The sequence below is a fragment of the Saccopteryx leptura genome, chromosome 5, assembly GCF_036850995.1.
Source record: "Saccopteryx leptura isolate mSacLep1 chromosome 5, mSacLep1_pri_phased_curated, whole genome shotgun sequence".
In the NCBI taxonomy this organism is placed as follows: domain Eukaryota; kingdom Metazoa; phylum Chordata; class Mammalia; order Chiroptera; family Emballonuridae; genus Saccopteryx; species Saccopteryx leptura.
In genome coordinates this window covers 89166459-89192289 of record NC_089507.1, presented here as the reverse complement: position 1 = coordinate 89192289, position 25831 = coordinate 89166459, and the positions used below count along the sequence as shown (strand labels likewise).

At 36.9% G+C, this 25831-nt stretch overlaps 1 protein-coding gene across 2 annotated transcripts in view; it reads left to right on the top strand.

The window, feature by feature from the left end:
* TBCK (TBC1 domain containing kinase) overlaps positions 1-25831 on the top strand; it is a 227695-nt gene that overhangs the window by 164964 nt on the left and 36900 nt on the right. The window contains exon 24 of one of the 2 annotated variants that reach the window (XM_066385885.1): positions 22000-22175. The exons of the other annotated variant lie outside the window; for it this stretch is intronic. Coding sequence (XP_066241982.1) covers positions 22000-22175 — 176 coding nt within the window. The remainder of the gene's footprint in view (positions 1-21999; positions 22176-25831) is intronic. 2 annotated transcript variants of the gene reach the window in all.

Here is a 25831-nt window from a genome sequence, read left to right as displayed (position 1 = left end):
CTCTTCTTGCATAGACACGCTGGATTCACCAGGTTTGTTGACAAATGGATCGTGGATCCATTCCTTGGCAATTCGTGGTTTTGTGGTTGAGAAGTAGTGTTCAAACTCTTTTAAAAGCAAATAAAGGTGATTGTGCACCAGCTAGGACAATGGAGGCTTAGGCTAAGTCTCTTCCAAAATTCCCATGAATGTTTGAAACATGTCAAATATACCCCTGTTCACACGTTATCCCCACAAATCCAGTTTGGCTTTAAATGCAGCTACTTTATCTGCTAACTTGAAGACAGTTGTCATTTTCCCCTGAAGTGACTGATTGAGTTCATTGAGGAGGTTAAATATGTTGCACAAGTAAGAGAGTTTTGTGACCCATTCCTTGTCACTGAATTGTCCTGCTAGCGGTGATTTTTTTTTCTGAGAGAAATCTCTGCAGTGGCTCCCATAATTCAAACACTCTGGCCAGGGACCTCCCTCAGGATAACCATCTTATTTCTGTGTATAAGAGAAGGTGTCCGTGCTCTGCATTCATTTCCTCACAAAGCTGCTCGAACAGGCGCAAGTGAAGGGTGTGTGCTTTGATGTGGTTAATAACTTTAATGACATCATTCAATATGCTGTTAAGTTCTGGTGGTATATTTCGGCTGGCCAGCATTTCCCTGTGAATGACACAATGCGTAGACTCGCATTCAGGTGCAACCCCCTTTATCCGAGTAGTAAAACAAGACATCCTTCCGGTCATGGCAGCAGCTCCATCTGTGCATATGCCAACACAAAAAGACCATTTCAGTTTTCCTGATATGTAGTCATCCAACGATTTAAATAGTTCTGCGGCTGTGGTTTTGGTTGGCAATGATAGTGCACATACATATCCTCATGCACATCCTCTTGATAAAGATAACGCACATAAACAAGTAGCATTGCCTTGTCAATATCTGTAGGTTCGTCAACCTGGAGAGCGTACCACAGTGATTTATTAATCCTTTCCAACAATTGTGATTCAATGTCCTCTGCTTTTTCCTCAATTCGCCGTGTGACGGTGGTAGCCGAAAGAGGCATCTATACTATCCTTTTGACCACAGCCTCTCCTAGAAGTTCACGACAAATGTCTTTAGTGGCTGGAAGGATCAATTCTTCACCAATGGTGAATGGCTTCTTAGCCTTAGCAATACAATTAGCCACCAAGTATGATGCTCTCAGTGCACTTGCATTTATTGATGTAGTGGCCACCAGTAATTGTTTCTGTCCTTCTTATTCATGCTTTTTTTTTTTCGAAATACTCAGAAGGCTTGTCTTTTAAAGTAGGGTGGCGAAGCAGTTTTGAAGGCTTCATTGCCTCATTACTTAGCCGGTCGCCATATATTATGCAGAGTGGCCTTGGTGCACGAGAATCACCGGTTGCGATAAATCCATACTTCAAGTAGGACTCCTGGTATTGTCTGTTAAACGAAGCCTTCTTTTTCTTTGAGGTCATAGGTTCTTCTTCTGTCTCCTCACTGGCCCTTTTCCACTTCGCAAAAAAACTTTTGATGGAATTTTGTTTTTCACTCATTTTGCTAGTGTATGGGTTTAATTTTAGCTGCAACGTATCACGTGACCAAGACAAGCATCAATGGTGAGTCTTAGATGGATGTAACAGAGGGATTCTGGTCATTTTTTAAAAATAAAACATTTTTCAGACTTAAATATAAATAAAACGGAAATAATGTAAGTTATTTATTCTTTCTCTGTGGACCGGTACCAAATGGCCCACAGACCGGTACCGGTCCGCATTCCGGGGGCTGGGGACCACTGCTCTAGGAGACTCATATAGCCAATACCTACTCAACACAGGCAGCCTCTACTTCAGCACGTCCAAAACTGAATTTATTTTCTTTTCCCCTTAAAGTCATTGCTCCTTCAGCATTCCCTGTATCAATAATCATGATTATCATTTCCCAGCTTATTGCAGTCAGTATCTAGATTCATCCTTGACACTTACTTCTCCTCCCATGTTGAATCAATCAAAAAGCTCTTTTTGAAATCTACTTCTCTATCTCTGATGCAGTCATTTTAGTCAAGTACACCGTCATCTCACCTGCTTTCCTACAACAATTTTCTGCATTCATTCCTGTTCCTCTCCAATCCATTCTTCAGACTTTAGCTAACATAATCTTTCTAATTTCCTTTTACTTAAAATAAGAATGGTTTCATTGTCTCATACTTCTGGAGGCTAAAAGTCCAAAGTCAAGGTTTTGGCTGAGCCACACACTCTCTAATGGCTGAAGGTGAGACTCCTTTGCCTCTTCTAGCTGTGTTTTCTATAAGACAATGAATCTGAAAGATAGTCTTTAAAATGTTTGTAGTACTTGTAAAAAATGCATATTTGAGGCTCCACAAACATCCCATATCTGCTAAATCGATCTCTGAAGGTTGACTTATGGAATTTATGTTTTTACTAAAGTTCTGAGGCAATTCTTAACAGATATGTATACAATTTTCTCATGACTTTGCAGCTAAATAGAAATATTTATACATGAGGGGGAACTCAATGATAAGACATTCATATTTACGGTTACTGTTATTTTTGTATTGATTCTTTGTGTATTTTATACTAATCTACTTGTTTTATAGTCATTTATGTACCGGTTTTGGCAAGTTAACTTTCCTTTTATAAACCAAAAACATCACCTGTTTCACAACTCAGCAATCTCAGCCTGCTTACTCTCTGAGCCTCTCCTTTTGTCTTTAGTGCCAAGCAAGCCCTCTTCTAAATCTCTCTCTTCCTGACTCCCCACCACTTCTTGTTCTGCAGTCAGAGATACTGACCTACAACATTGGTATTTCAAACGTTATTTATGTGGAAATAATTTAGTGTGATATTAATCCAGGACTCAAAAACATGATTCTTACTATACTCTATGATGGTTTCTCTCTTGAAATCAGTAAAAGATAACCCTATTAGATCAACTCAGAATGAATATAGTGATCTTAGTAATAGTTCAGGATGTTAATGTATGAATACATATGAGTATAAGCACATTTGTCATATAACATAGAGAGCATCAGTAATTGAAAGTAACAGAGCATTCTCCCTCCTGAAAACCTAAAAATATGAATAATTCTGCTTCAAGAGAAATAATGTAAAGAAGTGAGAGAAGTATTCATAGGGTTTGAGGGAAAACAGGAGAAGGAGAATGATTTTGTTAGAGTGTTTAATCTTTTCCTTTTTTCTTCATAATTTTAAGAGAATTTTGACTGTTTTATTCAGTCTGCCAGCCTATGCCAGCACTTGATAATTTAACTTGTTAAGGCTTTTTACAGTTACAGAGAGGCCTTCGTTTTGTAGTGTGTGGGCTCTGTCTTCTCAAAGTGTCTTGCTGATTGAGGGCACTTGAGGAAAGGTGGTTGTGGAACATGTCTCAGTTCAGGTGAAGGGAAAGAAAACCAGCCATGCCCAGCCTTGCCCTTTACCACCAGGATATTCATTTTTCTGTCTCAAATTTTATTTAAAACAGAGCCTCTCAAGTCCAGAGGTAGCAAATAGTTACCATTTTTATATGAGCTTCCTTTTTCACGGTATGTAAATTCCAAATTTGGGGTGTAATTTAAGTCAACACACCAGGAAATTATGTATTTGGCAGATGGAAATACTGTATCAGAAAGGGATGAAACATGTTTTAGATTGTTTGAAAGGGTAAACTGCACCAAAATCTCAAATCCTTTGTAGAATGAAATAGTTAAAAATAAAACTTGCCAGACCAGGCGGTGGTGCAGTGGATAGAGCATCGGACTGGGACGTAAAGGACCCAGGTTCGAAACCCTGAGGTCACCAGCTTGAGTGTGGGCTCATCCGGTTTGAGTGCAGGGACACTGGCTTGAGCATGGGATCATAGACATGACCCCATGGTCGCTGGCTTGAGCAAGGGGTAACTCACTCTGCTGTACCCCCCGGTCAAGGCACATATGAGAATGCAATCAATGAACAACTAAGGAAGAACTGATGCTTCTCATCTCAGTCCCTTCCTATCTGTCTGTCCTATCTGTCGCTCTCTCTGGCTCTTTTTCTGTCTCTGTCACAAAAAATAATAATAATAATAATAAATAATTAAATAAATTTACCAAAATAACTCAACGGTCATTCTTTTTTCCAGGTCAAGAAACTGTAAGTTAGTGATGCATGTTTATCATTGCTTTTCCTCAGTGACCCTTTATATTTTTTTTATTTAAAAATTCGGTTTAACTGCAGCAGTGTGAAGCTTGAAATGTTTATGTTAAATGTCATGTTTTAAACTTACTGTTTAAAACTTACTGTTATCCCTTTTTTTGTGAAGCTATCCTGGAAAACCAAATTTCAAACTATATTTTTAACTTACTGTTATCCCTTTTTTTGTGAAGCTATCCTGGAAAACCAAATTTCATAGTTACGTATTAAAATATTTTCTTCCTCTGAGTTATAGAACTCTCTGGGTCTTCTCATCTTAAATCATCAAATTAGTGAAGGCCACTTTTCTGACTGGAAATTCCAGGTATGTGCAGGTCTATTCTGACTGGAGCAGTGCCCTGTAAACATCAAGTCAAACAAGGGCAGACAGAATGCCCAGAGCCAGACAAAAATTAGATTGTAACTGAACAAGCACTAGAAAATTTCTAGAGTGCTGTATTAAAGAAGATATATATTGGGGGGGGGGGGGGGAGAATGTCCTGTAAAGTAAAAGAGAGATGTTTAGAAGTTTCAGGTGGGGGATTTGGGGATGGGGTTCTTAATGGGAAAAGCAAAATATGAAAATATTATTGTTATCTTTGGTGAAAATAACGATTGTCATGATTTTTGGTAGACTATCCTACTTAGGATTGGTCCAAGTTAGCAGCTGAACTAATCTAAGACAGCAGCTCATAGTTCCTACACCACGGACCGTCTGACTGTGCTTTGACACAGCACTAGCATATCCACATTGCAGTTGCTAGGCAGGTAGGCAGGTTATGTCGGTGAGTTTTTATTCCTTTGCAGCCTGATGCAATTCATTATTGATCTGAGACAGCTCCTGATGTTTTCCAACAGTAAGTCTAGAGCATATATTTTCTTCATGAAGAGCGATGAGCACAAATAGGATAATTCCAACTTCTAATGAATATCTGGGGTCTTGTACTGAGATCTTCCTGATATAACCTCAAAGTTCAGGGATGTCATTTCACGTACTAGTGACATGCAGGGGTCCCCAAACTTTTTACACAGGGGGCCAGTTCACTGTCCCTCAGACCGTTGGGGGGCCGCCACATACAGTGCTGCTCTCACTGACCACCAGTAAAAGAGGTGCCCCTTTCCGGAAGTGCGGCGGGAGCTGTATAAATGGTTTCAGGGGGCCACATGCAGCCCGCGGGCCGTAGTTTGGGGATGCCTGTATAGGGCATTTAAAGAGAAATGGTTCTGGCACAATTCTACAGAAAGGCTAGCAACAACAGACATAGTTGTTATATACACCCAATAAGTAAACATGCCACGTTATGTGAGAAATGAACCTACAACTAAAAATTTTTAATGTTAAACTGATTTGTACAAGTTATAACACAGAATTTAACAAATAAAGGTATATAATGAAAGAAAAAATACATGACTTTTATTTGCAGCATTCTCACCTGTTTCAGGGAATCATTGCAAAAGGTTCTTTCTTTTTTCATTTCCCCCAAGGTTAAAATGAGCAAATAAAAAGCCTAACTAAACTGGAATCATTTCAAAATATATCAATATAAATTATAAGTTCTTTTTCAGAGGTTCTATAGAAATTAAAACAAACACTTAGCAAAGACTAGTCAAGCAGAGTCCTACAGACTTGACTTAATTGATAGATTTAAAATTTGTATACTTATCAAACAAATATTTGAATTAAAGATTAATAAATGTTTGCTATCTTGAGTAAACTAAATGATTTTCATTGGTTATAACCATGCCTTATGGTAAATTAGATTCCCACATGTATTTATATTCATTTCTCATTTCCCCTTTTTTTGTTTATATTCATCTGTTTCAGTTTATTTTCAGTATCAAGAGGTTATTAAAATGTTATCATACGTTTGGCACTCTGTTTTTACATGAGTTGTAGAATGACTTTTTTCTCCCTCCCTTGGGGAGAAAGTCATTTTGGTATATATTTTGTGAATGAATTAAATTTATATAAAAGTGGGGGAAATGTACAAATTGTTTTATTTTTTCAAAAAAAAGAGTATGTCTTTCAACTTATTGATATCTTTTTAAGTTTCTCAATGGTATTTTATAGTTTTCTTGCATATTTCTTGTTAGGATTATTCCTATTTTAGCCTTTTTGTTGCTATTATTATTGGGATATTTTATTTTAATATATATTCTAGTTTTTTAATGTATAGAAAGATTGGTGGCCCTGGCCAGTTGGCTCAGTGGTAGAGCATCGACCCTGGATGTGGAAGTCCCAGTCAGGGTACACAGGGGGAGCAACCATCTTCTCTTTCCTTCCTCTCCTCCTTTTCTCTCTCTCTTTCTCTCTATCTCTCTCTTCCCCTCCCATAGCCATGGCTCAATTGATTTGAGCCTGTTGGCCTTGGGTACTGAGGATGGCTCTGTAGAGCCTCCCCTCAGGTGCTAAAAATAGCTCAGTTGTGAGTATGGCCCAGATGGGCAAAGCGTCTTCCCCAGATGGGCATAGCATTGGCCCCAGATGGGGATTGCTGACTAGATCCCATTTGAGGTACATATGGGAGTCAGTCTCTCTCTCGCTCTCTCGCTCTCTCTCCTCTCACTTAAATAAAATTAAATAAATAAATAAGGATTGGGGTTTTTAAAAAGATTTTATTTATTGATTTTAGAGAGAATGGCAGTGGGGAGGAACAGGAAGCATCAACTCCTAATTGCTTCTCATATGTGCCTTGACTGGGCTAGCCAGGGGTTTTGAACCAGTGACTCTGCATTCCAGGTCACAGCTCTATTCCATTGTGCCATGACAGGTCAGGCTAGAAAGATTGTTGATTTTATAAGAAGTTTGGTGTAGTGATTAAGAATGCAGATGTTATTTTTTGAATCCCAGCTCTGCCATACCAATTATGTTATTGATTTCCTTGTTATTTAAAATAGAGACAATAATATTAAACACTACTGGCATATACTACACACTGTAAGTTTTTATTATAATCATCATCATCATTTATAGACCACATTATTCTCCTATTATTTGTAATAGTTTTTCACTTTTATATTTTTCAGCTACATATTATTTGTAAATTATTGATAAATTTTCCTCTTTCCCAACTTTATAAATTTTATATCTTTCTATTATTTAATTGCTTCACCTAATTCTCCATAATAGTGTTAAATAAGAGTGGTCATTGTAGATATATTTGTGTTATACATAGTTTGTAATGTTTTGCTGTTTTGGGCTTAAGAGATAAATTTTCTCATAAAGGTATAATGCATTCTGATTTCTTAAGAGTTTTATTAATTGTCTTTTCAACATGGTCTTCTAATATTCAGTAGGAAGTTAAGATAAGCCATGACTATTGACTCCTGAGTTCTGTCACTTTATTATGTTTCAACTTTTGAAATCAGCTCTAAATCTAGGCTTTTATGCAGAGGGTATCAGTCCTATCAGAAACTATCAAATTTCTAGTTTAAGCCAGAGTTATAGTTAAGGTCTTTGCTTCCCATTGGGTGGAAATATCACAAGAATTCATAGAATGGGCAATGTGATGATTTTGGAAAGGAGTCATTTAAAAAATTTACTAGACTTGAAGAGCAATGAAACCTTACTGAAAATTTACCAAATTTCAGTAAGTTAAAAAATAATTTTTAGTTAGATTGGAAACACCAAAAAATTATTTGTATCTTGATTGGTTTGAAAGGAGATAATTATTTCTAATAATATGTAACTTTAAATTACCTTTCTTTAAAAGCTGTAACAACTTGTAGCTTTATATATTCATTTGTTGGTCAATTCTTTTTTGGGGGGTGTAGGCAAGAGAGAGAGAGGGAGAGAGAGAGAAACACAGAAAGGTAGAGAGATGAGAAGCATCAACTCGTAGTTACAGTACTTTCAGTTGTTCATTGATTGCTTCTCATATGTGCCTTGATGGAGGGTGGGGGTGGGGAGGTGAGGGTTCCAGCCAAGCCAGTGACCCCTTGCTTAAGCCAGTGACTATGGGATTATATCGATGATCCCACACTCAAGACAGCAACCCCACACTCAAGCTGGTGAGCCTGTGCTAAAGCTGATGACTTTGGATTTCAAACCTGGAACCTCAGTGTCCTAGGTCAGCAGTCTATCCACTGTGCTACCACAGGTCAGGCTGTTGGTTAATTCTTGAATATATATGGTATTCTTACCATTTGTAGCATCATTTCAATTAAAGTAGCATCGTGTCTTTTTAATTTTTTTAATTGAATTTTAGAGAGAGTGGGAGGATGGGAATGAGAGAGAAACATCCATTTGTCATTACATTTATTTATGCATTCATTGGTTGATTCTTGTATGTGCCGTAATCGGGGATCAAACCCATATCCTTGGTCTATTGGGACAGATGCTCTAACCAATTGTGCTAACCTGCCAGTGCTAACCTCATGTGTTTAAACTAATAAATTTATCATCTGGTTTTACAATAAAATACCTGTTTTATTTTTTCTATAAAAACAAAGCCTTTGGCCCTTGGCAGTTGGCTCAGTAGATATAGCATCAACGAAGCGTATAGGCAACTGGGGTTCAATTCCCAGTCCAGGCACATGAGAAGCGACCATCTGCTTCTCTTCCTCTCTCTCTCCCCCTTTTCTCTCTCTTTCCCTCTCACAACCTGTGGCTTGATTGGTTCTTTGAGTGTCGGCCACTGGATACTGAGGATAGCTCAGTTGATCTGAGGATCAGCCTCAGGCACTGAGGAAAGATCGATTGATTTGAGCATCGGCTCCAGATGGGAATTGTCGGGTGGATTCCAGTGGGGGCACATTCAGGAGTCTGTCTCACTATCTTCCCTCCTCTAAATTAACACACACACACACACACACACACACACACACACAGCCTTTGAGCACATTCTGGCAATATGGCCAGAAATACCAAAGAATAAAAAAAAATTAATAGGGTATATAACTGTTGAAATACATCTATACATCTTATAGTCACTATAGGATTTTAAGGGTTTAACTCACCACAAGAAATATTGCCTGTAACTCCTTTATTAAATATTTTTCTTATTTTTATTGCATATTCTGTTAAGCCAAAAGAGAATATGAAGACATTTTTTTAAATTTAACAACATTAAACTAGAATATATCTAGGATAAATATTGCAGTAATTTATCTATTGCATTACAGGTGATCATTTCAGTTGTAATTGCTGTTACAATTAAGACTTTTATATATAAAATAATTTAATTTTCTCATAAAAATTCTATATTTTTTCATGACCAATTAATGTTTCAGAGTCAAGAACTCTATCTAGTCATATCTTAAATGAAATGAAAAATCAGTTTATCCCCTCAATTTTTTTATTTTAAATGAGAAAATATGAAATAAAATGGTACTATCCAAGTTACCATTATTGGAAGGCTCCATCAAGATTTATCAGTTCATATTCCATAATATGCATTGCCTATTATAAAACTAAAGGAATCTAGATGATCTCTAGCTTTAGGTTGGTTGTAACATGTATATAACCTCTCTGATTTCATTGAAGTCAGAATCTCTTCATTTATGTGAAAGAAGTTAGAAGTACAGCTAACCACATTATAGACTTTGATACTTCTGTAAGAATTGTCTGGGATAGTTTATAGCAGGGGTAGTCAACCTTTTTATACCTACCACCCACTTTTGTATCTCTGTTAGTAGTAAAATTTTCTAACCACCCACCGGTTCCACAGTAATGGTGATTTATAAAGTAGGGAAGTAGCTTTACTTTATAAAATTTATAAAGCAGAGTTACAGCAAGTTAAAGCATATAATAATAATTACTTACCAAGTACTTTGTGTCGGATTTTTGCTAAGTTTGGCAGAATAAATCTTTATAAAACAACTTACTATAGTTAAATCTTTTTTTTTATACTTTGGTTGCTCTGCTACCGCCCACCATGAAAGCTGGAACGCCCTCTAGTGGGCGGTAGGGACCAGGTTGACTACCACTGGTTTATAGTGTAGTAAAATAAATTATTAGATATTAGAGACAGTTGACTATCCTTCCTTCATCATAAAATTTTGGACACTCCTATCTTCACAGTTGAAACTTAGAATCTCCCATTATTTGGGACATTGAATTATATTAAAATAAAAATAGTTGGCTGATGCATGATATTAGCCAAGCATTCCACAACATATAAATTGTAGTAACAACAGTTGATACCATAAAGACGTTCAAGAGCTCACCACCTTGTCCTTGGCTCAGCAATAAGGATGAGAGAGTATCCTCCAGACTTTCTTCCACAGGGCCTCATTGACGCTTCCAGCCAGATAATACTTCTGTCATTCAGTTTACATTCTTTGGTTATATAGTGAGGAAAGTGCTGGGAGAATTTCCCAAGTAACAAGGAACACCTGAGTAAAAATGGTAGTGCTTATCACTTCAGTATAAAGAAAAGGGTAAGAGCGGGAGAGAACGGTAATGAAGTCAGTACCCCAATTCAACTAAAGGCTATACGTTGGAAAGTTAAGAGTTTGGGATAAAACTGTCAATTGTAGTAACTAAAATACTGTGACCTCCAAGCCACCAGCTGGCTCTGTTCTGAATCCCTGCTGCCAGTGAAAGCTGAGCATAGCGTTCTGTGTGGAATAGCAGCCTATCACATTCCTGAAGGAAGGTATCACAGATCCCACCTTTAGGGGTTCAACTGAGTGGAGCCACTGTCATGTGTAACTTTTTAATCCTCTTTTTCTTAGCCTAGGAAATTTTTCAGGTTCCCATTTTATTTTTAAAATTATTTCCAGAATCTTGTAGAAACCTATACATAGTAGCACATTTCACCACTGCTGACTCATAGTGCACACTGATCCTCTTTTTTTGCCCCAGAATCTGTTCCTCTTTTTTGCCCCAGAATTCACTGATGTGAGAGTAATTCACTTCCTGTACTTCCATCTCCTCTGCCTTCACTTCAACCAATTTTAACTATGTATGAAATATTTCCCAGCCACTTGTCTTGAAATGCATAAGTTCTTATTAATCTTAGTGTATATAAGAATGTCATGCTTTATGAACAACACTTTGCTAAGCCTCACAATTTGAATCACCCCTGAATTTCTTAGTAGAAACTCCTCTGGTGATATTAAGTATTATGTACAGGTTTCTAACTTATGTCCCAGAAGGTAAGCAAGAGTTTTGGGACCTCTTGCCAGTTGAAAAATCAGAAATAAGGTCATAGAATTCTATAGCTGAAGTAAACATAAGGTCCACCCCTGCCCCTTCCTTTTATATATGAGCTAACTAAGGCTACAGAGATGAAAAATATCTCCCAAATGTTACTGTATACCAAAGGGAAAAGTGCTCTCTTTTTAGAACTTTGGCTTACACACAATTTTTCAGGGGCACATCTGTGAAAATTGTAGCATAAAATCCATAATCACTGAAAAAACTATCTCCACTGTTCTTTGTGTTTCATATTCATGTATGTTATCTCTCTTTTGAGGGAGAAAAACCTCTCTCCCATGTGAAGCTACATTTTGCAGCTTCCAGAGCTTGACACTGTTATTTCAAACTCCATTTCAGATGCTATATTTCTACATCAGAAATAACAACCTCCCTATTTTATCTAAAACAGCGGTTCTCAACCTGTGGGTCGCAACCCCGGCGGGTTCATTGTGGTTTGTCCTGCCTTTCTAACAGATTGTGGACTCTTTGAAGTGAAAGTAGTATTTGTTAGTTGATTTATTCAAAATTTAGACTATGATAAAACTATTTTACTAAGAAATTTAAACTGCTTCATATGAAATTAGACTTTTAATCACAACTTTTTTTTTTTTTTTGTATTTCTCTGAAGCTGGAAATGGGGAGGCAGTCAGACAGACTCCTGCATGTGCCCGACCAGGATCCACCCCGCACGCCCACCAGGGGGCGATGCTCTGCCCCTCCGGGGCGTCGCTCTGTTGCGACCAGAGCCATTCTAGCGCCTGGGGCAGAGGCCAAGGAACCATCCCCAGCACCCGGGCCATCTTTTGCTCCAATGGAGCCTTGGCTGCAGGAGGGGAAGAGAGAGACAGAGAGGAAGGAGAGGGGGAGGGGTGGAGAAGCAGATGGGCGCCTCTCCTGTGTGCCCTGGCCGGGAATCAAACCCAGGACTTCCGCACACCAGGCCGACGCTCTACCACTTAGCCAACCGGCCAGGGCATAACTTATTTTATATAAAGAGCTACCATCTACCAAACATTTTAATATTTATTATACCAATTGATGCACACAGTAAATCTGTGAGGGAAATAAAGCATTGTCATTATTCTCACTGCAGAGATTAGAAATGTGAATTTAGAGAAGGTGTCTAGCATCCACTCCCTCAGCACTGCCTGTCTGCCTACTTCTGTACTGCTTTGAGAGGTGCAGAGCAGATGAGTAGTCTTCTGTGTCAGCAGACAGTCCACTGCAAACCAGAATGTCAGTCACCCCTTCTTGCAGGTGTACCCAGATCTCTGCAAATGATTGTCTTGGGCACTCCTCTGGATTTGCCTTGGGTGGGAAGTGGGGGGGAGGTGGAATTGAGTGTCCACCATGCCTTCATCCTACAGAGTACGAAGGAAGGTGCTTCTTATCTTAACACTGTGCTCTCCAAAGTTGATCCCATCCCCACTTGCAAGCACTAATATAGACTAGGGAGAAAGGGGATGCTGGAGTGGTATGTAGTTGGAAGTAGTAGAGTCACTGTTGTTTTTTTCAGCCTGAGAGAGGCAGTACTGTTGACTTTTGTTGGTAGCTTCTATTATTTGGTAGCATATTAGAGCCTCTCTCTCAACGTAGGGATAACATCTCTCAGCACCCTATTACAAATGTGTGTATTATTTATCAAACATTTCGGCACCTTCTCTGGGCAGGGCCCTACTATACTTGCTACAGGAGATTAGAATACAGTGTGTCCATAAAGTCATGGTGCACTTATGACTGGTCACAGGAAAGCAACAAAAGACGATAGAAATGTGAAATCTGCACCAATTAAAAGGAAAACCCTCCCAGTTTCTGTAGGATGATGTGGCAGCATGTGCGCATGTGCACTATGTATATAGCGGAGCAGCCCAAGGCCATGCCAGTCGAAATGTGGATGGTACAGAGGAAAGTTCAGTGTGTTCTGTGGCTCGCTAAATTCGAATCTGTGACCAAAGTGCAACGTGAATATTGGCACATTTATAACGAAGCGCCACCACATAGGAATAACATTACTCAGTGGGATAAGCAGTTGATAGAAACCGGCAGTTTGGTGGAGAAACCCCATTCTGGTAGGCCATCCATCAGTCAGTGATGAGTCTGTAGAGGCTATACGGGACAGCTACCTAAGGAGCCTTAAAAAATCTGTGTGTGAGCCCACATCGAACTGCACTGAATAGGTATAAAACTAAGAGAGTTTTCCTTTTATTTGGTGCAGATTTCACATTTCTATCATCTTTTGTTGCTTTCCTGTGACCAGTCAAAAGTGCATCATGACTTTACGGACACACTGTATAAGCTATTGGTGTACCCAGCTCTATGTTGTCATCTGCATGTTTATATTGATCCAGCCTCTCTCCTGGAAACTATATATCACTTGAAAAAAATCTTTGAGTTTTAGTTTTTCAAGTTGTCTTCAAGAAAATGTATTTATTGTGTTGTAATATACATTATTTAATGCATGGTTAGCCCTGTGATGGCCTCTACCTCAGAAGCATGCCTACTTTTGCTTGTCATACATTCTGATTCATATTTCAACTTGCCTTTAGATTATTTTTTGTATTCCAGTTAGTGTTCTAATTCCAATTATTCAGGGAAATATAAGTCTTTTTAAATATTGATTTGCACAAAATTCTTATAGATCTTTCTCTATAGAACATGTATGCAATGTATCTCACTTTCTGTGCTGCCTTATTTTAAATTCTTAAATTCTAAAGCAGATATTTAATAATTATAACTTTGCCTTCAAAGTGAAGATATTTAAATTGACTCAAAGAACCTGTGCTGTAGACATTCCGAGGCTACACTGTTTCTGAGAAAATCCTCAAAGGCTTGATGTACCTGTCTCTTGTGTTGTCATCTGCAGGTTCACATCATTTGGATTTGTTATACTTATATGTTTAAATTATTTTCTTTTTTATATGTTGATATTTATATCCAGGTACTATAAATATATTTTAGACTCTTTCATTACCAAATAGCCTTAGAGAGACTAATTTTTTTATATTAATATTTTTCTCTCACTCTCCCACCTACCCCTAAATGCACACATCAACAAAGACCCACATACACAGTCATATTATATGAAAACTGCTTTCATCCATAAGAAAGGGTGTTTGTTGTTTTGTTTTTAATCTGCTACTATGTGTACATTATAGTACAATCACACATAGAACTATTTCTGAATTCAGAATAAAAATACATTACTCTTCAAAAAAATAAGATTGTTGCTAAGAAAAATATCAACCGTTTAGTAATCTACTAGGTAATTTTCACTATTTTATGTTAATCTAGAAAAATATAATTATTTAGCTTTAATGAAAAGGGAGAAAACATCAGTTTTTTTCAAATATTTCTTCACACAATAGGCAAAGTAGCCCTTATCAATGAAACATTTCAGTGAACCACAAAAATTTTTATCCAGGTGTTTATATATAACTTTGTGTCACCTTTCCACATGTGAGTGCATGAAAGCCTCTCCTACTTGCTGATCTCTTTTTTATATTTTTGAAATTTTATCTGAATATGAGAATAATAGTGATTTGATTGTTTTGCTTTAACATCACTACATTATCCAGTACCACATCCAATTACCTAAAATGGTGAACATAGCCATGACTTCCCATTTGTAAGGCCTTTCTGCATTGCTCTAGACATTTCATAAGAAGTGTCTTGACACAGATTATATTTATAGTTATGAAGTATTTGAGTTATATAATAATGCTGCTTGAAAACAAATGTTTAAATTTTACAAAATAGCTTATACTTAATGCATAAAACTTAAACACAGAAAAGCATCAAGAAAAAAATTAAATTCCACTAACTCACAGGTAACCATCCATACAATTTGTATGTACCATTTATATAAGTGAAAAAATATGTATATACTTGTATCTACACAGACACACACATATACACATATATATGTATATACACATATATATAGGAAAAGAGAGACTTACTATGATATACATTCCCAAAATGGTATCATAGTGAATTTATAATTTTATAGTCTTTTTCTGCTTTATAATATATAATGTATCCTGAATATTTTACCTACTAAGAAATATTTTTCTAAAATATTATTTTAATGAATAAATCTCATTTCTTTACATAAATGTGAGGTCATTTCTTTATTCTATCCCCAATTATCATGTATTGAGATTACTAAAATCTTTCCAAATTCTTGCCAGTTTTATTGGGTTTTCCTGATTATTCTGGATTTTCTAAGAAGACTATTATATCATCTAGAAATAAAAATAATTAATTTTTTCCACTTTTTATATCCCTAAATTATTTTTGTTATTGTCTCCATAGAAACTTCTTAACAATAATAAATAATAATGCTGATACCTGTAATATATTTGTTTGATTTTATTTTAATAAGTCTGCTTCTGTGGTTCATCACTAAGTAGAATATCAAATATTTAAGGTAAAAAACTGTCTTAAAGAACATTTTTATCATTCTAATTTTCCTTCTAAGTTTACCATGAGTATTTCTTTTTCTAAAATTGGGAGTAAATGTGAAGTTTTATTACATATTATGTCACCTATAGATATGATAATATACTTTTTATCCTTTGACTAATAAAGATGATGAATTATTTTTAAAATTGTACTGATATTAAGCCATTCTTCATTCCTGGAATATTCTCTACTTTGTCATAGTATGTCATTCTTTTAAATTACTGTTGCATTTAACTTTCTACTTTGGAAGGGTTTTAAAAATCTATACCCATATGGAATAATAATGAGTGTGTGTGTGTATGTGTGTGTGTATGCATGTGTTTAGTGCTGTTTTTGTCAGGTTTAAATAATTAGGTTAAGGTAGCTTCATAAAATGGCCTGGGACACTTTTCAGTATTTTCTTTGCCTTAGTACAGTTATTATAACATAAGAATTTTCTCTTCTTTGAAAGTGACATAAAATTATTTGAGGGGAAAATATGTTTGGCACCTTTTCCCAAAGTAATCTTTAAAATTTTACATATATTTACAAACTCTATTCAGGTTTTTCTATGACTTTTGTCATATACACATACACACCACATATCTCTTCAGCTTATCTGAGACCTATTGACATACCAGTATATTCACATTTTTTGCTTTGGGGGAATATATAGAATCAATATTTTAATAATTTAATAATACAGAATTGTACCTAGTATTGTATTATTTTTTCAGATATTTTACATGAATATACTTTTTCACTTATATATACTTAGATATGAGGAAAAAGGAATATAAAATATATTTATGTTTATTTTTTTTATTTATAATCATGCACACATACAGTTCATATACAGATTTTCTAGCTTTGACTTTCCCCCAAACTACAACTCTAGTATTTGTCTGGTTTCTTTATTAATATATTTATTATCACTAAATAATTTTACCTATTTTCCTAAGGATAGTTTGTTCTTGTGTTTGTTTATTTTTATCTTTCTAATCTAATACTCACATAACTTCTTTCAATTTATTAGAGTGTATTTTTCAAACCTCATATACTAGCAGCTGTCATCTTCAATTTTTAAGTTAAGGAAATGGAAGATAGCTCTGAGAAATTACTAAGAAAGATATAGATTTCAGTGTTCTTTATTAACCATTGGAGTGCCCAGAGGCTTGAAATAATCTAATAATTTGACATCCCTGAATACTTCATCTAATGATCCAGACATAAAAAGATTCTTCTCTGGAACATTTTTTAATCGTATTTTATTTACTCATTCACTGATTTTATTTTATTCCCTCACTCATTCAAGTAGCTATGGAGTTTCTTTATGCCATACTTTGTGTTAGCTTTTAGAGATAAAAATATGAAAATACATAGAACCTGAACTCAAGGATATTGTAACTCAAGTGGAAACAGATAATATATTACAAATATAATAATTACATTGATGGAAATATATATATATTATTTGGGAACATTTACATACCCCATAGCATAATATTACTCAGGAAAAGTAATAGAAAATTTATAAATATTATTCATTTATATTCAACAAATATATCTTAATACCTTTTATATGTATGGTTATATGCTGGGTCCTGGGGAAGAAATAGGAGTAAAAGCCATTTTCCTTGTCCTTGAGGAGATTTCAGTCTAATAGGAAGTGAATTACTATTAAAAAAAAAAAGTATACCAGATACCTATGGGGACACAGGAGAAAACTAAATAAATCTGTCAGGAGTTCAAAATAAATGTTTTCATTACAGAGATAGTAACGTTTGAACTGACACTTGAAAGGTGAACAGGGATTCATTAGATGGACAGGTGTGGAATTAGTTTTTTTTTCTTAAGTGAGAAGTGGGAAGGCAGTGACAGATTCCCATATGTGCCCCGACCAGGATTCACTACCCAGCAAGCCACCTACCCAGCAATGCTCTGCCCATCTGGGGCCATTATTCCGTTTATCATCAACCAAGATATTTTAGCACCTGAGGCAAGGCCATGGAGCCATCGTCAGTGTCCGGGAGCAACTTGCTCCAACCAAGCCATGGCTGCAGGAGGGAAAGAGAGAGATAAAGAGAGAGAAAACAGAGGGAGAGGGGGTAGAGAAGCAGATGGTCGCTTATCCTGTGTGTCCTGACTGGGAATCGAACCCAGGACATCCATACACCAGACTGATGCTCTACCACTGAGCCAGTGGGCCAGGGCTTGGTGTGGCAATCTAAGCAGAGGAAACAATGTTTGTCAAGGTACAGTAGTATGAAAAGGCAGATGTTTAAGGCTTAATGTCTGCTAATGCCAAAGCATAAAATACAAGGCAGTGAAGGATGAGAAAACCAGGTAAAACATAGCAAACGTTTATTGAACTCTTACAGTGTGTGAGACTTCATTATAAAACACTTTATACAGATGAAGAAATTGGGCAGAGAGATAAAATATCATACCCAAAGTCACATACTGATAACTGGTGTGGCAAAAATTTGGACCCAGGTATCTGACTGCAAAGCCTGGACCCTATGGTCTCCTGCCTACTATAGACAGGGATGATTTCATAAAGGGATTTAATTCTCTTATTGTCTAGAAGCCATTGAGGTGTTTTTATTTATAAAAGTTATATGATCAGATTTTAATTTTTAACTGAAATGGCATTTGGAAGATGGATCAGAAGGGATGACTTTAGGTAAAGAAGCAGAGATAGGTAAAGGGATCAAGAGAGAAGTAGACAACTTTATAATCCATGCAAAAGATCTTGAAGCAAGAGGCTATGAATTGTAATAGATTTGAAAGTTGTTTTTTTTTTTTTTTGTCTTTTTCTGAAGTTGGAAAGAGAGAGGCAGTCAGACAGACTCCCGCATGTGCCCAAGCGGGATCCACCCGGCATGCCCACCAGGGGGTGATGCTCTGCCCATCTGGGGCGTTGCTCTGTTGCAACCAGAGCCATTCTAGCGCCTGAGGCAGAGGCCATGGAGCCATCCTCAGCGCTCGGGCCAATTTTGCTCCAATGGAGCCTTGGCTGTGGGAGGGGAAGAGAGAGACAGAGAGGAAGGAGAGGGGGAGGGGTGGAGAAGCAGGTGGGCGCTTCTCCTGTGTGCCCTGGTCGGGAATCGAACCCAGGACTTCTGCACGCCAGGGCAATGCTCCATCACTGAGCCAACTGGCCAGGGCATTTGAGAGATATTTTGGTGGAACTTGGGGATATGTTAGATAGGAATGAGGAGTAAGGACAAATGAAGAGTCAGTGATCGATGACAGAAAATATAGACAAAGTATTACAGATGCCAGACTTGCATTCTCATGTTAAAATTCCTTTATAGTTAATTAGGAGCTTTTACATGTAGAACATAAGTGTATAACAGTTATACCTTTATGGTTGCTGGTTGAATATGCAACGTAAGGGTATATGATATACTCTAAAAGTCTGCAATTTCAGCCTGACAAGACAGTGGTGCAGTGGTTAGAGCGTCGGTCTGGGATGCTGAGGATCAAGGTTCAAAACCCCTAGCGTGGGCTCATCCTGCCTGAGCACGGGCTCATCTGGCTTGAGCGCAGGCTCACCACATTGAGCGTAGGATCACTGGCTTGAGCCCAAGGGTCCTGGCTTATTGCTGGTTTGAGCACAAGGTCACTGGCTTAAGCAAGGGATCACTGGCTCAGCTGGAGCCCCCTGATCTAGGCACATATGAGAAAGCAATCGATGAACAACTAAGGTGATGCAATGAAGAATTGATGCTTCTTATCTCTCTCACTTCCTGTCTCTCTGTCCCTGTCTGTCCCTTTCTCTATCTCTCTGTCTCTCTCTCACTTAAAAAAATTCTACAATTTCAGGCTCTTATCCATTCTGACTGTCATTCTCCCAGGAGTTTAATGGACACAGCAAAATGGTTGTCTTGTTACCAAAATTTGCTTGTTTGGTTAATATTATCATTAATATATCCAGATAGCCATTCAGAGAGCCCCCTCTACTAAAGATGTTTTTTTTCACTAACACTGCTAAATAAGTTCTCAAACTGATTTCTAATACTTGGACATCTATGATTAATATGCATTTTATTTACAGGTTATTGGACAGACTTGATCATCAATAGATGTTTTCAGAGTTGTTGTATAGTTATTCTCAATTTTTCTATATTGTTCATCAACAAAATCCCATAAATTTGAAATTATAGCCACAGAACAATGGCCATATTCATGATACTAAATGAGGCAAAAGTTGTACAAAGGAATTTTTCTTTTTATGCCTCTAAGTGAAAATTATACAATGAATAGTAAAATTGCACATGAAACTGTCTAATGAAAGAAACACTACATTCTACATTTTTAATATTATTTGCTTCATAAAGCAAAGTAGAATAATTTGTCCTAAATCTAATTTACTAATGTAAAATTAGTCTGCAGAGAAACTTGAAAGCATTACGTTCAATGTCTTTACTGATAAATACTTGCAAAAATTTGGAAATGAATGGATTTATCAATGATTCTTCCCTCCTTCTGTCCTTACCATTTTTACATAACTATTGCTCTTTACTTTGAAAAACTCCTCATAAATTATGCTTTTGGTTGGAACAAATGTCAAGGTCAAATCTTTTTTTAAATCAATCTGTTATATATAGGGAATACTTTGGTCAAATCCTCTTCATCAGCCACAGCACACCTTTATTCAAATAAAACCTGGGTTTGAAATTACATATTCATCACTAAGTGACTTAAAGCAGAACTTGGGTAATCAAAAGTTCTTTATTATATCTTAATAAATATATGACTTTGTGTGAAGTCTGGGAAAAATACCTTTAGGGATTGCAGTCTGATGAAAAAAAAAGGTGGAAGTATTGATTGTGTGTGGCTTGCTGATTTTAAAGGTGTCTAATCATTCTGAAGCACTTTGTTTCAGACTATTTAAGTAGCTTTAATTCCTAATAGTAAAAAATTAAAAATTTTAATGCTTGCATTTTATTAAAATCCAAACCTATAAAGCTTAGCATTTTTTATTTCTACTTAAATGTAATCAAGTGAGAGGACAAGTGGTTTTTTTATTTTATTTTATTTATTTTATTTAGAAATTAAATTTAACAGGGTGAGATTGATCAATAAGAGTACATAGGTTTCAGTTAAACATTTCTATAGCATTTGAACTGTTGATTATGTTGTATACCCATCACCCAAAGTCCAATCATTTTCTGTCACCATGTATCTGTCTCTCTTAACACCCTTTCCCCCACCTCCTCCACATAAACCCTTCCCCTCCATCGTAGTTGCAAGAAGACAATAGACAGGCTCATTTAAGGTAAAGATTGACCTTTGTCAGGGACAGTAGTGGCCTAGGACATGACTACCCTCCATGACTCACTTTTAGTTAGGAAATCTTAGTTTCAGACCATCCTATGTGGTTACTTTTGGTCTCTGAGTTTGTAAGGCCCACCATGCAGGCCTCCCCCAAGCTTGACAGGTTTATATGTAATATAACTTATTCATATGTAATATAACTTAGGTTATAAAAGTCTAATACATATATTAGAACAAGTTTCTTTACTTAGTATGTATACTGAGTAACAATGCAATTTCTCATATTACCAGGGTTGTAATTAATGCGATTCATAACAAAAGTAATTGTATATACTTCAAGAAAACTGAATGCGCTTAAAAGAGCTGCTTTTAAAGATACACAGTACTCTCTATGGGACATAAAAATGAGACTCAGAGACATGGACAAGATGTGGTGGTTACGGGGGGGCGGGGGAGGAGAGGGAGGGGGTTGGGGGAGGGAAGGGGCACAAAGAAAACCAGTTACAAGGTGACGGAAGACAATTGGACTTTGGGTGATGAGAATGCAGCATAATCAAGTGTCAGAATAACCTAGAGGTGTTTTCTCTGAACATATGTACCCTGATTTATCAATGTCACCCCATTAAAATTAATTTTAAAAATAAATAAATAAATTACAATAACAAAAAAAAAGATACACAGTACTCTCAAGGAAAAATCTTTCTCATCTGTTTCTATCACATTTCAACCAAGACCTTGTAGTAGACAAAATAATAAAGTTTTCCTATATGTGTGACTAATTAAATAAAAAGTAAAGCTCAACAATAAATACAGTAGACTGTGAGATAATTTTCTATTCTTCCATATGCTGTAGTGATTGCTGTCAAGAGCCTGAAAGAATTTTATACTGGCTCTAGTTTGACTCTCTATAACATTCTCAATATTTGTGTTATTCATATGTTTCTTTCAGTCAAGAGAATCCATCACATTAAATGATCTAAAGTCAGAAGTTTCACCTCGGATTTCAGCAGAGGACCTGATTGACTTGTGTGAGCTCACAGTGACAGGCCACTTCAAAACACCCACCAAGAAGACAAAGTCCAGTAAACCAAAGCTTCTGGTAGTTGACATCCGGAATAGTGAAGAGTATCCTTTGCACATGCGGTTTTAAGGGGTGGTACTGCCTTGTTCAGATTGTTTCCTTTCCATTTAAAGGGCATGTGGTCAGCCTGACCAGGCGGTGGCACACTGGATAGAGCGTCAGATTGGGATGCAGAAGACCCAGGTTTGAGACCCCAAGGTTGCCAGTTTGAGCATGGGCTCACCTGGTTTGAGCAAAGCTCACCAGCTTGGACCCAAGGTCGCTGGCTTGAGTGAGGGGTTACTTGGTCTGCTGAAGGCCCATGGTCAAGGCACATATGAGAAAGCAATCAGTGAACAACTAAGGTATTGCAACAAAAAACTGATGATTGATGCTTCTCATCTCTCTCCGTTCCTGCCTGTCTGTCCTTATTTGTCCCTCTCTCTGATGCTCTCTCTCTGTCTCTGTAAAAAAAAATAAAGGGCATGTGGTCAAAACAATGAGCATATATGGGATTCCTCTGAATTCAAATAGCTAAGAAACTCTCAGACTGGGTGCCAGGTTAGACTTGCATAGTGTTTCATAGGATAATATTACATACCAGAGACCTTAAAATGTTTTCCAAACAAAACCAGAACATTGGAATATTTTCTTGGTTTTTGTGTTTCCCTGGGGTATATTGCTGTTCTTGGAGGGCATGTGGATCCTTCCTGCTCTAGATAAAATTTTACCAATGATGAGAAGTATTTCCCTGTCCAAACTCATAGGCTAGAGGGAGTCTGCCCGATCTCAACATTAAACTTGTATTTGTTATAATTTAAAATATTGGCTTATAGAAAAAATGTTCTTTTACACTGACATTAAATATATCATAATTTCTGGTGATTTTGCTTGGAGTTAAAGCATAAACAGGTACAAAATAGTAACAGTTCAATCTTATATTTTCATCATCTGTTAGATTTTCAAACTTGTTTTTTTGTTTTGTTTTGTTTTTTACTGAGACAGAGAGAGTCAGAGAGAGGGATAGACAGGGACAGACAGACAGGAACAGAGAGATGAGAACCATCAATCATCAGTTTTTCCTTGCGACACCTTAGTTGTTTATTGATTGATTTCCCATATGTGCCTTGAGCGGGGAGCTACAGCAGACTGAGTAACCCCTTGCTCAAGCCAGAGACATTGGGTCCAAGCTGGTGAGCTTTTTGTTCAAACCAGATGAACCCGCGCTCAAGCTGGCGACCTCGGGATCTCAAACCTAGGTCCTCCGCATCCCAGTCCGACGCTCTATCCACTGCGCCACTGCCTGGTCAGGCTCAAACTTGTTTTTGAACAGAGCAACTCTCTTTGAAAATAAAGTTTTTCTTTGAAACTCACTATATAAAATATAAATGAAGACTTTTTATAATTAAATTTCATTATAAGTTAGCATTTATAGCATTTATTATAAATGAGCATTGTTTGTAAATGAGGATTAGCAGGCTGGTGGTTTTTCTTATATGCTAAAATTGACATGTATTTTCATGTGCATATTTTAAATCACAGTTTTGGATACGAAATTCAAACCATACACTTACAGAACTCTGAAGCAATTTATATAATCTTTGATTACTGTAAATATAATTTGAGAGCCCACTAATTCAAATGATATATTCCCCTTTTTTTGTGAAAATTTACTACTTTCTGTTTTCTCTAAGCCATAAGACCCCTGAATTTGGAGAGAATATAAATGTTCGTATTGGCCCCGGCCAGTGGCTTAGTGGATAGAGCATAGGCCTGGTGTATGGATGTCCAGGTTCAGTTCCCTGTCAGGGCACACAGGAGAAGCGACCATCTGCTTCTCCCTCACTCCTTCTCCCCCTTCTCTCTTCCCCTCCCACAGCCAGTGACTCAATTGGTTCAAGCGTGGCCCCAGATACTGATGATAGCTCTGTTGAAGTATATCAGCCTCAGGTGTTAAAAAAATAGCTCAGTACTAGAACATTGGCCATAGATGGGGTTTCTGGGTAGATCCTGGTTGGGCACATGTGGGAGTCTGCCTCACTATCTCCCCTCCTCTCACTTAAAAAAATAAAATGTCCATATCCCTGGTTGTTAGGGCTTCAGGGATACTAGAACTTCTACTAGAAATTCTACTAGAGTCGATGTGTGGAGTGACTCCCAAAAGAAGCATTAAATTATAGTTGACAGGTCAGGGCCCCCTGGTCTAGAAGTTCTTATCATCTGTTACTTCAAGGGCTTAAAATGCTCTGAATTTTTTGAACTTTTTAGCTTCTGTTTCTTTTGGTTGAACCTGCAGTCATAGTCTCTAATAAAACCATCAGAAAGCATAGCATTATAGTAGACTACCTTATTTTAATTTTAAAGACTATTACTAAAATAATTAAAAGAATTCAGGAACACACCACTCTTGTGATATTTTCTTTCATATAATTAACAATTTGAAATTTAAAAATACCCACAATATGAAAATAACATTCGATTCAAGGTTTTCCAAACCTCATAGCCTAATTTTTTTAATTGATATTCTCCATATTTTCTGAAAGATGTATATACACTGAGCAGCAGAAAGCAGAACCACGAGCCTGAACATTGTTCTCATCACTCTGATGAGTGTGGATGAGTCATCTAATGAAGGAGTGCCTTTTTTTCATCCCACAATACTGAACTCAGAGCTGTACCTAGACAGAGACCTGGCTTGGCTGTTTTACCTTCTACAGTTGCAAATGAATGGAGGGAATCAGTTTTGCGGTGGGAGTGGGGGTTCCAAGGGAATAAAGAGAGGAAAGTGACTTACCTTTTTTTGTGACCCTCCCAAAGGACCCAACTTTGTGAAAAATTTTAAATCCCCTTTTGAAAGACTGCTTTAAAAACCAAGGTTTTCTTAAAGTTAGGCTATTATCTTCACAACATTCCTAACTTTTTCTTTAGTATTCTCTTATTTTACGGCATACACTGTATTTACTTCTGTCCACAGTTGAATACCAAATGTTTATATTTGCGTATCAATCATAGTACTTTAAAGGAATCCACAGGCTTAAACTCTTTTCCAAGAGCCATTAGTTATCATTCCGTCTCTTCTGGTATCTAGAACACAGTGAAGACTGGAGAGCTGTGGGTTCTAAGCTCCCCTTTGACGGAGGTATCTAAACTACCTATGGCCTTCCAAGACTGGAAAACTCATTGACATTTCATAATCTCTTACATTGCATACCATTTGATTACATTATAAGGAAATAAGTAACATTTCTTTCTTACTCCATTAATCTTAAACCCGTTCTCAAGGAATTAAAGGCAGGGGGAAAGTTGTGCATAGTATGAAGAGATTCATAAATTTAGTGCTTCAAATTAATTTTTTAGAATGTGATATTTAATTTTCTTAGATGTCATCATCAATAATAGCAACCAATAAATATAACTCTCTATATATAGTGTCATGGATTATTTCTTAAGAGAAAGATATATAGTTCTTATTTACTAGATTTCCTTTAGTATGGAGAACATGAAATATTAAAATTTTTATCTGGAAAATAAATGAACAGTGAAGACAATCTGTATCAAGTGCCAAATGAGTGGTACAGCAACACATCAGCAAAAAGTATCTTCCTTTAAGAGAAGCAAGGTAGGGATAGGGCTTGTGTCCTTTTAATCTTTGTAGCCCTGGCACCAGATTGGCACTTAGAAAGTGCCCAGGAAATATTTATATAAGAAAAAGAGCAGGATG